This window comes from Triticum urartu, chromosome 7A (assembly GCF_056163025.1).
Source record: "Triticum urartu cultivar PI428250 chromosome 7A, HENAU_Tu73, whole genome shotgun sequence".
Taxonomy (NCBI): domain Eukaryota; kingdom Viridiplantae; phylum Streptophyta; class Magnoliopsida; order Poales; family Poaceae; genus Triticum; species Triticum urartu.
In genome coordinates this window covers 222,404,884-222,419,192 of record NC_141879.1, presented here as the reverse complement: position 1 = coordinate 222,419,192, position 14,309 = coordinate 222,404,884, and the positions used below count along the sequence as shown (strand labels likewise).

General features: G+C 44.1%; 2 protein-coding genes and 1 pseudogene across 3 annotated transcripts; 2 read left to right on the top strand and 1 right to left on the bottom strand.

The window, feature by feature from the left end:
- On the top strand, window positions 1–4,964 carry PHO1;H1 (EXS (ERD1/XPR1/SYG1) family protein). The gene is made up of 14 exons (XM_048683672.2): window positions 1–572; window positions 673–1,006; window positions 1,495–1,933; window positions 2,015–2,063; window positions 2,156–2,227; window positions 2,329–2,458; window positions 2,548–2,668; window positions 2,773–3,022; window positions 3,107–3,211; window positions 3,310–3,354; window positions 3,743–3,895; window positions 3,996–4,274; window positions 4,361–4,497; window positions 4,602–4,964. The coding sequence occupies exons 1-14, from the start codon at window positions 207–209 to the stop codon at window positions 4,687–4,689; spliced, it is 2,568 nt and encodes an 855-aa protein (XP_048539629.1). The 5' UTR covers window positions 1–206; the 3' UTR covers window positions 4,690–4,964.
- On the bottom strand, window positions 4,934–8,099 carry LOC125518794 (pentatricopeptide repeat-containing protein At1g74600, chloroplastic-like). 2 transcript variants are annotated; one of them, XM_048683663.2, is made up of 4 exons: window positions 5,756–8,099; window positions 5,571–5,675; window positions 5,159–5,481; window positions 4,934–5,038 (listed from the first exon to the last, which is right to left on the bottom strand). In XM_048683663.2, exon 1 carries the CDS (start codon window positions 7,991–7,993, stop codon window positions 5,978–5,980), a length of 2,016 nt encoding a protein of 671 aa, XP_048539620.1. In that variant the 5' UTR covers window positions 7,994–8,099; the 3' UTR covers window positions 4,934–5,038; window positions 5,159–5,481; window positions 5,571–5,675; window positions 5,756–5,977. The 2 variants fall into 2 exon arrangements, with proteins under 2 accessions (XP_048539620.1, XP_048539621.1); XM_048683664.2 differs by lacking the exon at window positions 5,159–5,481.
- Window positions 8,100–9,461: 1,362 nt separating this feature from the next.
- On the top strand, window positions 9,462–11,465 carry LOC147959112 (protein FAR1-RELATED SEQUENCE 5-like; annotated as a pseudogene).
- The last annotated feature ends 2,844 nt before the right edge of the window (window positions 11,466–14,309 follow it).

Here is a 14,309-nt window from a genome sequence, read left to right as displayed (position 1 = left end):
CTCCCCTCTCTCAACTGGGGAGCTAACAGAGACGGCGAGAATCCATCCAACCCAACCCAACCCAAGGCACCAACACACACTACGCCCAACTGGTGATCACCAATTGACAGGAGCTAGCTAGCATAAACCCCCACATGAGCAACAGCTAATTCCCCAGTCTCCTTCAGCCCTCCCTCTCATAGATTCTAGTTCCAAATTCCCCTCCAATGGACGCTGCTAACCCACAGTCGCATGCGGCTCATATAAGTACGCCTTACCCCATGGCTTCCTTTGAGACACCCGCACACCGGTGCCACCACCACAGCTGCGGCGAGCTGCACTGCTCCGCCCTGAGGCCGCCAATGGTGAAGTTCTCCAAGCAGTTCGAGGGCCAGCTCGTGCCAGAGTGGAAGGAGGCCTTCGTCGACTACTGGCTGCTCAAGAAAGACATCAAGAAGCTGCAGGCCGCCGCAGGAGCCGAGGCGGCGCCACGGCCGGCACAGTGCCAAGCGCCCGTGGCTGCCAGCCACTGGGTGATGAGGCTCCCGTTCCTCAACCCCCATGGCCACCACAAGGAGCACGGCGCCATACAGGTATGCAGCGCACATGTGCAGCCTCGTGCAAACTATTTTCCAGGTGAGATGGTCGACTGAGATGAGGTTCGTATGTTCCGTTTGTACGTGAGCAATGCAGGTGCACAGAAAGCTGGCGAGCAGCGGCAACCACGGCGCGGTGGGCGGAGAGGTGTACGAGACGGAGGTTCTGGACGCGGCAGGGTTTGCCGGCGCCGAGGCGGAGGCGGCGAGGGCCTTCTTCCAGAGGCTGGACGAGCAGCTGAACAAGGTGAACCGGTTCTACGAGAGGAAGGAGGGGGAGTTCCTGGAGCGCGGGGAGTGCCTCAGGCGGCAGCTGCAGATCCTCGTCGAGCTCAAGGCCGCCGTCACTGAGGCGCGGCGTCGCGGGGGCTCATCGGCGGCGGGGAGCGCCGACCCGGAGGACCCGTCCGTGTCTTGTTCTATCCTGCATGGTGAGTGTACATACTACATACATACATAAATGCATGCCACTATATGTCCTAGATATGCTTGTTAATTAAGCCAGTTGAGGGTAAAAGCTGATTATTAGGCCAGCTGCTGCTGTCTAGCTGATCTTGAAACATGCATAAATAAGGCTACTAGTCCAGTAGTCTTATTCAATTGGAAGGGAGAATTGGACGAGGCAATCCTGGTTGGAGTATCCAAATTAGTCCAGTAGTTGTTGGGTTTGGCGTGCAATTGAAAGGCATATTTAGTTTCATGCTGAGATGCTTCTTCATCAGCCAGGTGCTAGTTATTCATTGTTAGTCTTCTATTAGCAATTTAGCATACGAGGAATTGAATGGTGTCATACCAACTCGTTCCACAAAAGGATGAGTGGATGACACCCATTCCCCATCACATATACACCCCATGAGTGAGTTCTTCGAGCTTTGAAGTCGCGTAGAAATTGATTTGTGGCTTGCCACCAAAATTGCAGGAGATCAATCCCTCAGGGGCATTACAGAGCAAGAACACGAAAGTCAAGAAAAGCTCGCCGACGATGCTACGGCAAAGAACACTGATGAAGGGGAGGACCATCTTTCCATCTCCGAAGGTCTGGGTGACTCGGGAAGGATTGAGAAGCCGAGAGAAGAAGCTGCCAACAAGCTGAGGACATTCTCGGGGAGGGCGGTCACTTGCCAGGGCAGGAGCGTGAGGATCAACATTCCAGTCACCACGCCATCGAGGACCGTGTTTGCCATCCGTGAACTTCTGTTCGATGACATGCTAAGCCAGTCAAGGAAGACTGGGGGGAATGGTGGTGATGGCGGTGAGAAGTTGAGCATCAACAAGAAAAAAGTGCACCAGGCAGAGAAGATGATCAGAGGAGCCCTGGTTGAGCTATACAAGGGCTTGGGGTACCTCAAGACGTATCGGTAGGTGTAGCTGATGACATGGTATGTTGTTCTGCTTTGTGCACCGAGTGGGTACTGACGGGGAAAGCACTCTTGTTGCAGGAGCTTGAACATGCTGGCTTTTGTGAAGATTTTGAAGAAATTTGACAAGGTTCCTGCCAATGCCTCTCTCCTTATTGCATTGCCTGAAAGTTATCACATATAAGCAACGCTGAAAGAACAAAACATTTTTTCGTGTTGCAGGTTACAGCAAAGGAAGTGCAGACAATTTACCTGAAAGTCGTGGAGAGCTCCTACTTTAATAGCTCTGACAAGGTATTTTTCAACAATACAGTGGCCTTGAGAAGATCTGAAGTATGTAATTCTAATAGAACTCCAAAGGTTCCGAGTTCTGACTGAAAACTTCCTCTTAATAGGCAATCAGGCTAATGGACGATGTCGAGGAGCTGTTTGTGAGACATTTCGCAAGTGGTGACAAAAGGAAAGCAATGAAGTATCTGAAGCCAAATCAGAAAGAAGAATCACATGCTACCACATTTTTCATAGGTAATAGTTGTTTATAAGCTTTGCATTCTGTTCCAATTCCATCATCAAGATCATTTCAGATTCCTTATGCACTACTGTCAAATTTTCAGGACTATTCACTGGTGCCTTTGTAGCATTATTTATCGGCTACTGTATCATGGCGCACATAGCTGGGATGTACACTCAGCAGTCAAACAAGGTCTACATGTCAACATCCTACCCTGTCCTTAGGTAAGCACCCAACATGTCAGTTCAATTGCTACTATACTCCTAAGAAACAAAAGGTGCTAAAACTCAATGATCCAGTACTGATATTAAACGATCCCGATCTGCAGCATGTTCAGCCTCTTCTTCCTGCATCTCTTCCTCTATGGATGCAACATTTTCATGTGGAGAAAGACACGCATAAACTACGCATTCATATTCGAATTTGCACCTACGAAAGAGCTCAAGTATCGTGATGTGTTCTTGATATGCACTACCTCTATGACGATTGTTGTTGGTGTCATGTTTGCACACCTGATACTCATTGTCAAAGGGTATTCTTCAAGTACAGTCCAAGCAATCCCAGGGTGCCTTCTTCTGGTATGCTATATTTAACGTTACATATGTAATGTTTATTGTCAATGTTGCTATAACCATAAGAGGCTGATGCTTCTACTTATTCAGGTGTTCTTATTAGTATTGGTCTGCCCTTTCAAAATCCTTTACCGATCAAGTCGTTATCACTTCCTAATAGCGATCAGAAACATCATTCTAACCCCCTTTTACAAGGTACTTTGCTATAGCTTAAGAGCATTTTTTTTTAAATGAGTGGACAGAATCCTATCAAACTCCATACAAGAAAAAGCTAAATTCATGTTTATATGCAGGTTGTCATGGTTGATTTCTTCATGGCTGATCAGCTTTGTAGCCAGGTAATCGAATAATAGAAGCTAAATGTTTGTCAAGTTCAGCTATGCTAGCTTAAACCAAAATGCTCAGTGGGGTCCATTTTCAACATGAACTGATCAGCATCAATAATTTCTTTTGTCAACATGAATGTTTATTTGAGTTAATATTTACTACTCCCTCCGTTCACTATTATAAGATGTTTTTGGATATTTCAATATGGACTACATACGGACTGAAATGACTGAACAAACACACTAAAATGCGTCTATATACATCCAATTCAGAAGAAAGTTAGAACATCTTATAATAGTGAATGCAGGGAGTACATATTACTACAGTGTAGCGCGTAAAGAAGCAATGATGGTGTTTAATTTGGAATGACTAATAAAGTAATGATTTGCTGGAAAATAGGTACCGCTGCTTAGGACCCTGGAATACCTGGCATGTTATTACATAACCAGCAGCTATAAGACACAAGACTATGGATACTGCACAAGAGTGAAACATTTTAGAGATTTGGCTTATGCAGTATCCTTCCTGCCCTACTACTGGAGAGCCATGCAGGTATACAAGATTGAGCATCACTTACCACATCATAATGTCTGTTCTTCAGACTTCTTATAGGTACTAATGCTCTTTCTTATCATTACGGTTGTCCTGACAGTGTGCAAGGAGGTGGTTTGACGAAGGGGACATAAACCACATTGTCAACCTTGGGAAGTACGTGTCAGCAATGCTTGCTGCAGGAACAAAAGTGGCATATGAGAATGATAACAGTGCTGGATGGCTGTCACTTGTCGTCATCGTGTCAAGTGTCGCCACTATCTACCAACTGTACTGGGACTTTGTCAAGGACTGGGGTCTTCTACAGTTTAACTCCAAAAACCCTTGGCTTCGTAACGATCTGATACTTAAACAAAAATACGTTTATTTCATATCCATGGTATGTTCTCTAAAATAATTAAGGTTTGCATCGAAAAATTGTGAGCGAAGATTGCATGTACTTACAGAGAGCCTGACATTTTACAGGGTTTGAACCTTCTTTTGAGGCTTGCTTGGCTTCAAACTGTCATCCACCCTAACATTGGAAGCCTGGATTCTAGAGTAACTCTGTTCTTTTTGGCAGCTCTTGAGGTGATTCGACGGGGCCTTTGGAACTTCTACAGGTAAAGTTTTTGCCAGTGAATCCTAAGTCTTAAATTTTTCATTGTGAGGGATATACAAGCCTGAATTTACACTAAAAGAACATTATGAAAAACTTCTATGTCAGGCTGGAGAACGAACACCTAAACAATGCAGGGAAGTTCAGAGCTGTGAAGGTTGTTCCACTTCCTTTTCATGAAGTCGAAGAGGACTAACAGCATGGGGCGTCATTGCAGCACGCTCTAGGATTGCAAAACTCCCAAACAGTTCAGATGTAACACCAACTAATGTTAGAAAGCATGCACTACACTACTATAATTCAATTCATTTTTTGGTGTGACAAATAAAGCGCATTCAAATGTACCGTTTGGAGAGGAGAAGTGATATGCAAATAATAACACTATATACATAGAGCACATAAGTTCCAACTAGTTTTCCATGTAAGAATTGGTACTGATATAATGTAAACTGAAGTCAGATAACTTCATGAGATCCAAGTACTCGAAAAATAGTTGCTCTACAGTTCTTCTGTTGACTGTTCCACCCATCTTGTATTTTGGCTACCTGGGAAATATGATTATATCTAGTTAGTGGTAGCCCAGTCATGGATAAATTACCTCAAAAGAGATCAATCAAGGATCAATATGACTAGCAGAATTCGCAGTTGACTAATAAGTTACTTACATTACAAGCTCAACTAGGGATGCAAAGTGGCATCGTGCTAAGGCCCACTAAACTAAGCTGCCAGTATAAAATGTACTGATTACAGCAAATAGGGGCCAGCCTTATTCTTTTTTTATCAACTTAAGGAAGCGGGCTGACGTGGGACGCCACTTTGCATCCCTAAGCTCAACAAGATCGCACGCATCATCACATACTGACATATATTCAGTAGTGAAGCTCCAGTGTTTTGAATTGTGAATACTGAATAGTAAGCACATACGAGATCCTGGTATACAGATTGTTGATGTTGCAGTTAACCTGACATTAGCATTGTGTCTTCTTTGCTGCATATATGTTCAAAAATAGCATATTACAACTTAATTTACAAATCAGAGAGCATATGTAAGAAGAGCTGGGCAATGTTCATACTGACCTTCCATTAGAGGTTGAATGCAAAAAAGGGTATTGATGCCTGGCATTGCATTTGCTTCCAATAATGGGTTTACACCTCTAAATTTCCAATAACATCAAAACTCACCTGACAATATACAAGAATTGTACATAGTGGTAAGAACTCTGTTTGCAGTTTACAACATTGTTAGTAACAGAGTATCTCACCTTAAGATACCAAGTCCTAGGCATATAAAGGATAATAATCTTGTCCTTCGTACCAAGTCATCTTTCTAGTGGAGATATGACATTGGGCTCAATTCCCAGACATGACAACCGCGGCAAGCAGTCAGTCAATCTCACACGGTTGAGTCCATTATGCCTCAATACAACTATCAAGTGTAACTCCACCTGATGTGTAGAAAACGACACATCAACGCATCACCAATCTTACGTTATTCCAACTTGTAATACATCGCATGTATTATCTGAAAATTCTTCTCCAGCAACCCAACTACTTCCCACATCTTTTCTTACTCGCTGGACATCAAACACAGTACGATTCCAAGCCTTCTCTTCCCACATGTCAATTGAAGCATGAATGCTGGATAATGTAATGTATGGTGAAGGATCATCTGGTCTTATTTCAAGAATCTTCTTTGCTGCCAGCCTTCCCAACTCCACATTACCATGAGTCCTACATGAAGCTAGCAAAGCTTCCCACACGAGTTGGTCCGGATGACAAGGCATAGCATCAATAAACTCGAGTGCATCAGAAAATCTTCCAGCGCGGGCAAAAAGATCAACCATGCATGTGTAGTGCTCCATCTTAGGCTTCACACTGTACTTGGTGTTCATCAGTTTGAAATACTCACAACCCTCAGCAACTAGGCCCATTCGGCTGCAAGATGATAACAACCCGACAAAAGTGTAATCATCTGGACAAACTGCTTCTTCTTGCATCAGATCAAATAGCTGAATGGCTGCCACCTCATTTCCATGCTGTGAAAAACTTGTGATTAGTGCATTCCACGAGATAATGCCTCTACTTCTCATTGAATTGAAAATCTTCAGTGCAATATGAACACTTCCGCACTTGGCGTACATAGTCAAAAGGGCATTCTCAACTGAATTGGCATCATCAATTCCTAACTTCACCGCCCTCGAGTGAATTTGCCACCCAACAGCATAATTTGTGGTGCTAGAACAGGCCCTTAGCACACTGGTAATGCAAAAGACGGGAGATCCTAAGCCTTTCCGAAGCATTTCCCTGAAGAGCAAGAGTGTCTCCAGAGCAAGATCATTTTGTGTGTAGCAAGTTAATAATGCCGTCCATGATATAATGTCTTTGTTTTCCAAACGATCAAATATAATCTCTGCACTCATGACATCCCCACATCTTCCATAAACAGTGATGGTTGCATTGAGCAGTAATGTATCCAGCTTAAAGAAAGTCTTCAGAGCATAGCAGTGGACCTCCTTGGCCATTCTCAGCTGTCCCAATGATGAACAAACCTGCAGTAGGCTAGTTACAGCTGACTGATCAATCACCATATTTTCCATGACCATCTCACGAAAGTTCCAAACTGCCTCCATGTTGCATCCATTCCGTGCAAAAGCTACAAGAAGTGAAGTCCTGGAGAAGGCATCATGCCTTATCCGGCAAGACAACCTAGCCATCTCATTCACTCCACCACATCTACCATACATCGCTATAAGGGCGGTTCCTAAAGCAGGATCAACATCAGTTCCCATCTTCAATAAGCAGCCGTGGATTTGCTTCCCACCAGGGAGCAACTCGGGTGCATCAAATACCTTGAGGATGCAAGAAAACGTTGCGTTTGTTGGCCAAACCTTCAAGAGCAGCATCCTCTTTAGCAAGGCAATTGCTGCATCACGGTGCTCTGAACATCCCTGGTTGACAAGGCAGCTGATTATGCTCGTCCAGCTGGCGACGCACCTCTGCGGCGAGAGCGCAAACGCCCGCCACGACGAGTCCACGCGCCCGCACTTGGAGTACATATCCACCAGCGCCCCCGCAACGCTCTCGTCCTCGGCCACACCAAACTTGAGAGCGGAGGCATGCGCTTGCGAGCCCGCGACGGTGTCTTTGGCACGGGCGCACCCGGCGACCAGAGCGCCCAGCACGAACGAGTTGGGGCGGTCGCAGCTTCCGCGCTCCCCGCTACGAAGCATGTCGGAGAAGAGAAGAAAGGCCTCCCGGAGGTCGCCGAGGCGAGAGGCGCCGGAGACGAGGACTGACCAGGAGACGACGTTGCGCTGGGGCATTTCGTCGAACAGGCGGCGTGCTTCCGCGTGGAGGCTGCCGCTGATGTAGGAGAGGAGGAGGTTGTTGCAGAGGTAGATGGAGGCGAGGCAGCCGAGCTTCGCGGCGGCGCCGTGGACTGCGCGCGGGTGACGGCCGCCGCCGCCGCCGCGGAGGAGGGCGGCCAGGTGGTCGTGCATTTGTGCCTGGCATTCGGCCGCCGCCGCTCACCTCAGCCTGTGTCGCGCTCCATCTACACTCGGCGGGGTTTAGAGAAAAGAGGTGGTCTTCGGTACAACACCCCCCAAGACGTATAAAGGATAGGGGCGGTCATTTTCACACGCCGTATAATAATACCCACCCGCCGTAGGCGCGCCTGCGTCGCCGTACGGCACTGTCGCGTACGCCCGCCCGTACGCGCCCACGTCCACATGCACACCCGAGTGATAAAAAAAAACGATCGGCGAACCCTATCTTCAAGACGCCTCATCCGCCTCCGCTCGCGCCGCCGCCGCCACCATCTCCGGCAGTACCTGGCCGACGAAAAAAACATACGCGTTGTGCGCTACACCGACAACCGCTTCAGTCGGGCAGACGCCTCCACCGCCGGCAGCTCGTATCCGACGACAACCGCCTCATGTCTGACGAAGGCAACAAGGTACGCGAGGCGCTGGCATAGTAATTTAAGAACGGATTTTAATTGAGAAAATGTTACGTGATGTTTGAATGTATATTTGATTATATATGAACATGTATAGATTGAGGCTGAAATAGGATATGACGGTAATGATGGCGGTAGCGACGACGGATCATTGTCATTGGATGAAGACAAACATGACGGCGAAAATTATATGAGTTTGGATGAGTCTTACAGTGGCAATGTAAGTGGTCTGCATGTTTTCAACCATATTAAATACAAGCATCCGCGATGATAATAACATGTTTGACTGTGCACAGATAGGAGGGCATGATGACAATGAGGATATGGATGTAGATGATTCATATGCTGAAAGCGGAAGCCATGTAGGTTTAGATTTATGTAGGTTATTTTAAAGTGAAATTAAATACGCATCAAGTCTTACATATCATATTTACAATTTGCGCAGATGGAAGTGGAAGGGTACTATTAGTGGAATTTTTTCGATGATGCCAATGATGAAAACGATATCGATGCATCTTATAATGACAGCTCGAGCAAAGTAAGTAGTGGAAAGTGAATACATATGATAGTCCTTATACAACTATTTACTGACATATACGGTTGTTTGTATTTTTTTCAGGAAGAGGATGGTGACGTGTGCGAAAACGATGATGATGCCGATGGTGATGAGTGCAATTTTGATACTGGGTACGATGAATACCAGCAAGAATCACTGAACATGCATTGGACGGTGATGTCCACGACGTTCAGGACAGACGAGGAGGCATATGATTTCTATAACGACTATGCCAAAAAGCGTGGCTTTAGCATTAGGAAGGACAACTTGAAATATAGTAAGGGTATCGACGCATGTAGGCGGTTGAGGAGGTTTCTCTGTTCAAGGTCTAGGAAACGACAGGCCAAGTTTTGTACCATGGAAGGGAAGAAGCGCAGGCTGAGAGCGGAGACTCGGTGCTATTGCGAGGCCCATCTAACTGTGAAGGTTGACAGAGAGCGCTCCATTTGGTATGTCAGCAGTTTCAGCGATGATCATAGTCACACTCTTGCTAGACCGGATGAAGTTATATATCTTCGATCTCATAATCAGATAAAGGAATACCAGAAGCTCGAGATCTTAGCAATGGCAGATGCTGGGCTCAAAAAACATTGGATTTATGACAGCTTCGTTAGTAGGTATGGATCATATGCACTGGCTGGTTTCGGGAGGAGGAAGCTTTATAACATGTGTTACAGGGAGAAAATGAAGTTGCTAGCAAAGGGTGATGCGGACACTGCGATTGGTATCATGATGACGAGAAAGACAAGGGATCCAGACTTTTTCTTTGAGCACACTGTTGACGCAGAAGGAAAGCTGAAGAACATGTTCTGGTGTGATTCTCAGTCACATCGGGATTACCTTGACTTTGGTGATGTAATCGTCTTCGACAGCACTTACAAGATGAATAGGTACGGAATGCCATTCATACCTTTTGTTGGTCTAAACAATCATCGTTGCACCACTGTGTTCGGTTATGCAGTTGTGTCAGATGAGACGGAGGATACATACGTTTGGGTGTTGCATACCTTCTTAAGAGCTCATTGTCAGAAGAAGCCGAGGTCTGTAATTACTGACGGAGACGCAGCCATGATAAGGGCCGTCAGGAAGGTCCTTACTAACGTGTGGCATCGACTTTGTTCGTGGCATATTGAGAAAAACATGCAGAAACACCTCCACCACAAGTCCCTTAAGGAGTTCAGGTCTCTTATTTATTATGCCACTACACATGATGAGTTTGAGGCGAGATGGGTAGCTTTTAGAGCTAAATGGGAGTCGGAGAAAACTGAAACATGGTTGCGTAGGATGTACCGGAAGAAAAGGCTTTGGGCTGCGTCATATCTCACCGGTGGGTTCTTCCTTGGTATGTGAAGTAACCAGAGAATCGAGAGTCTGAACTCTTGCCTTCATATGCCTCTTGACTCTGGCATGACAATTGTTGATATGGTTGTGCATTATGAGAACTGCATTGTTCGGCTCCGTGAGAACGAGTCACACGATGACTGCATGTCCACACAGACACTCCCTGTACCAGTACTCGACGAGTTCAAATGCATTGAAAAAGCCACTGCCCGTGACTTCACTGCGGTGAACTTTTACCTCTTGCAAAAAGAAATGAAGAAGGCAGCGGATCTTGAGATCATAGATAGACTGAGTGGAGCTGTCAGTAGGAGATTCATAATGGCATGGAAAAAATAACAGGCAACTGAGATTCAAAGTGGACTATACACCTAGTAATTCAGAAGAAACAGTGAAGTGCAGTTGTGATAGTATGAAACGTAAAGGTCTTCCATGCAAGCATGTTCTTTATGTTTTAGACAGGTTGAACGTGCAGGACTTACCTAGGTGCTTAGTGCTGCGAAGATTCAGCAAGAATGCTAGAGGTGGACTGCTCGTGAAACGCACTAGCGATCTCTTCGCATGGGGATGGGCAGGTACTGAGGAGAGAACTAAGTACAGTGCGTTGACTATTTTGTCTGCGGAAGCAAATCATGTGGCATGTCATAAACCATTTCTATTTGATAAACTGAAGGCTGCTCTGGAGGATGTGATAGCAAATAAGGATGTTGAGGAGGAAGATTATGTGAGACAGCATAGAGTTGCACATGATGATGTTTTTGTGCCGAATCAAAATCATGTTTTTGTTGGTGATCCGGAAAAAATCAATACGAAAGGAGCACCGAAAGGGCAGAATAACAAAGGCCGTGGTAAGGAACCTGACGTGACTACACACGGTAGACCCAAAGGTTTTGATGAGAAACCTCCGGTACGTCTATGCGGTTTATGCAGAGGAAAAAGTCATTTCAAAAACAATTGTCCTCAGAATCCAAAGTATGTGCACACCATTTCATTAACATTCTTTTCTTGTTTAGTTAATACTTTACAAAATTTTGACATATATTACAATTTTTCTATGCAGGAACATGGCATGATGATCATAGCAAAGAAGTGTTTGAATAAAAAGAACAACTTCTGATTACAATTGACGATTTATTTGGTTGTCTTAAAGAATAGTACTTACATATTTGTTTCGTTACATCGATATGGGAGACTTGTAATCGGTGTTTACTTATGTCATATTTGTTGGCACTATACTCGTTGTTCTTAATATGATATGCGACATATAAATTTTACGTTATAATATGATATGCGTTATACAAATTTAACATGAATGTAATATATACATTTTTCGTACAAATATATGATTTTGTGTATAAATAATGCATGTTGGGCGATCAGAGGCGGCTGCACAGCCGCCGGTTGCTTTAATTTGAAAAATAACATTAACAGGCGCGGCTGGCCCGCGAGTTGCGCCAGCGGGCGCAAAGAGGCGGTACATACGAGGAGGATTCAGGAGCCGATGCAGAGGGCGATCCCGAGGCTGACGCCGCCCTCGGCCGCAGAGGGGCGCACGTACGAGGAGGATCCAGTAGGCGCCGCGGAGGGCGATCCCGAGGCTGACGTCGCCCTCGGGCGCTGAGGGGCGCACGCGGGCCGATGTAGAATCAACCTTGGGGCCGGCAACGGCAACCCTGGGGCGACGCGCGGCGCAGGCCCGTTGGCCAGATGACGCGGCCCACGTGCGCCATATAGCGGCGAACGTGCGGCGCGGGCGGCGCTCGCCTCTGAGATCGTCATAGTATATCATCGGAGTATTTTAAAACCCCAAATTGTATATTCGCGAAAACACTCATTGAACATACATTAAAAATTAAATAATAAAATAAAAAATGATTAAAATGTATTTTTAATAAATTTGTCAGGGTACATAAACTTGACATGCTAAAAATATTTGAAACTCACATAAAAAAATAAAGCATCCACACACAATCCTCAGTCATGAACAAATAATATTTCGACAATCACGTAGAATTGTTGTATAATATTTTTATTTTTGTTTCCTCTTCGCAAGTCGAATTACTTTGTTCTTCAATTCTGTAAGCTTATTTTCGAGGGACATAATAATTCCAGTTATCATTCTTTCTCTCAAACTATCAATAGATTCCTAAAAAGTAATAAAAATAATATTATTTTCATCACTTATATATGATATAATGTACTAACTTTTCATACTTAAAATGTACCCACCTGAGAAATAGCAGTAATAAATTTTTCTCCGTCCCAGTATTGAAAACAGCGAAGAACGAACAGTCCACATGAGTTCCTGTGTTAAAAAGACATAAGTGCAATTTTGAAAGCACGTTAAGTAAGATAGCACTTAATCAATTAATGTATTTCAAAAACACATGCTACATGTAACTCACCTATCTTCTTGTTGAGGCATGTCGTAGGGGACTATAGGCCATGCGGACACATCCGGGAACGACATAATAGCACTATCATTTGCATCTTGAATATCTCTTGCAAGTTGCTCTCTCTGACAAAATAAATGAACACGTTGACTACATACGGTAAACAAATTATATGGTTAATTGTACACACATGAATACGAAACTTACAAAATTTTCAATGAATTTCCTGGTAGCTTCAGAGATATTTTCTCCCCCCCTCAAAGAATCAAGAATTTGGAACTCTTTCTTTTTAGTGTGCAAAACACATGTGATCCAATGATTTTTATCCTTATTTAAAGCAAAATAAGCCTATTTCATAACTTAAATATTGTTAGTAAGCTCGGCTTTCACATAAGATAGTAATGAAAATACAATTCTGCAATACTAACGGTACCTTCGGTTTTGCAAAATATTCTGTCATGCATCTGTTGAGATGTTCATTTGCATGTGCTAAACGTTCTGGATCGCCTACCAACTTCCCTCGTCTTACTGAGTTTGACCGAGTGTTCAATAACCAGTAAGATCTATGTGTGGGTACAAGATACCTGTCTTTGACGATACTTGAATCCGATATGTACGTCGCATAAGCGTCAATTACCTGAAATAAATGACTAAATTTAACATGGTTGCAACATACTTAACGCATGACATAAGCATGACAATAAAAATACATACATCACCGGATATCCATGCATGGTTAAGTATCTGGCAAACTCTTGCCGCAGAAAGTTCATCATCTTTACTGTTGTTGAATATTTCATGGTTCTTATGTTTTGGTGAGTGCTCGTACGCTTTCACGTACTGCACAGCGGCACGCACCATATCATCCACAGAATGATCAAATTGAGGGGTTGTTTCATTAAACAGTTCTACAACACAAGTCAATAAAGTTAAAGTACAAATTTGTACTACATAATTTCCAAAAATATATTCATAGCATGTTTAACTTACTCGTTTTCGCGGAACGTTTCGCACGTTTTCTCGGAGTCTTTTTAACATAAGGAGATTTCGTGTACTTTGACGCACACCGCTTTCGCTTCTCTGGAATCACCTCCTTCTTCTCTTGTACCTCGCTATTACCATCTGACAAGGCTTGTGACACTTCTTGCTCATTTTGAGGGACTTGCCATCTTGTAGCTTCTATTTCATCAGTTTTTAGAGATGATGCTTCTTTTTTTTCTGACTGCTCCGGGACATCTATAGGATCCTCTTTCTCATATTTAAAGCCACTCAAGTGACCAGTACTGAATTTGAACGAATCCCCTTCTTCAGAATCCAAATCATAATGCCCACTGCCATTTCGGCCATTAGGTGTGTGTTTGTCATCATACTGAAATTCTTTTTTAGATACTTGTTTTCATACTTGGACTCACTATTCTGTCCATACAAATTTTCTTCCTCCTCTGCCATTGTGCCCGGTTTGTACCGTACACCTGTTTTATTCATTTTCTCTAACAATCTCTGCAAAAGTAAGCTCAGTCACATGTTATATATTTTTATTAATTTATCGAGTTTAATAAAGTGCATAC

Excerpts from the sequence above, each read along its gene's own strand:
- LOC125518794 (XM_048683663.2), bottom strand. The coding sequence starts at position 7,993 with ATGCACGACCACCTGGCCGCCCTCCTCCGCGGCGGCGGCGGCGGCCGT.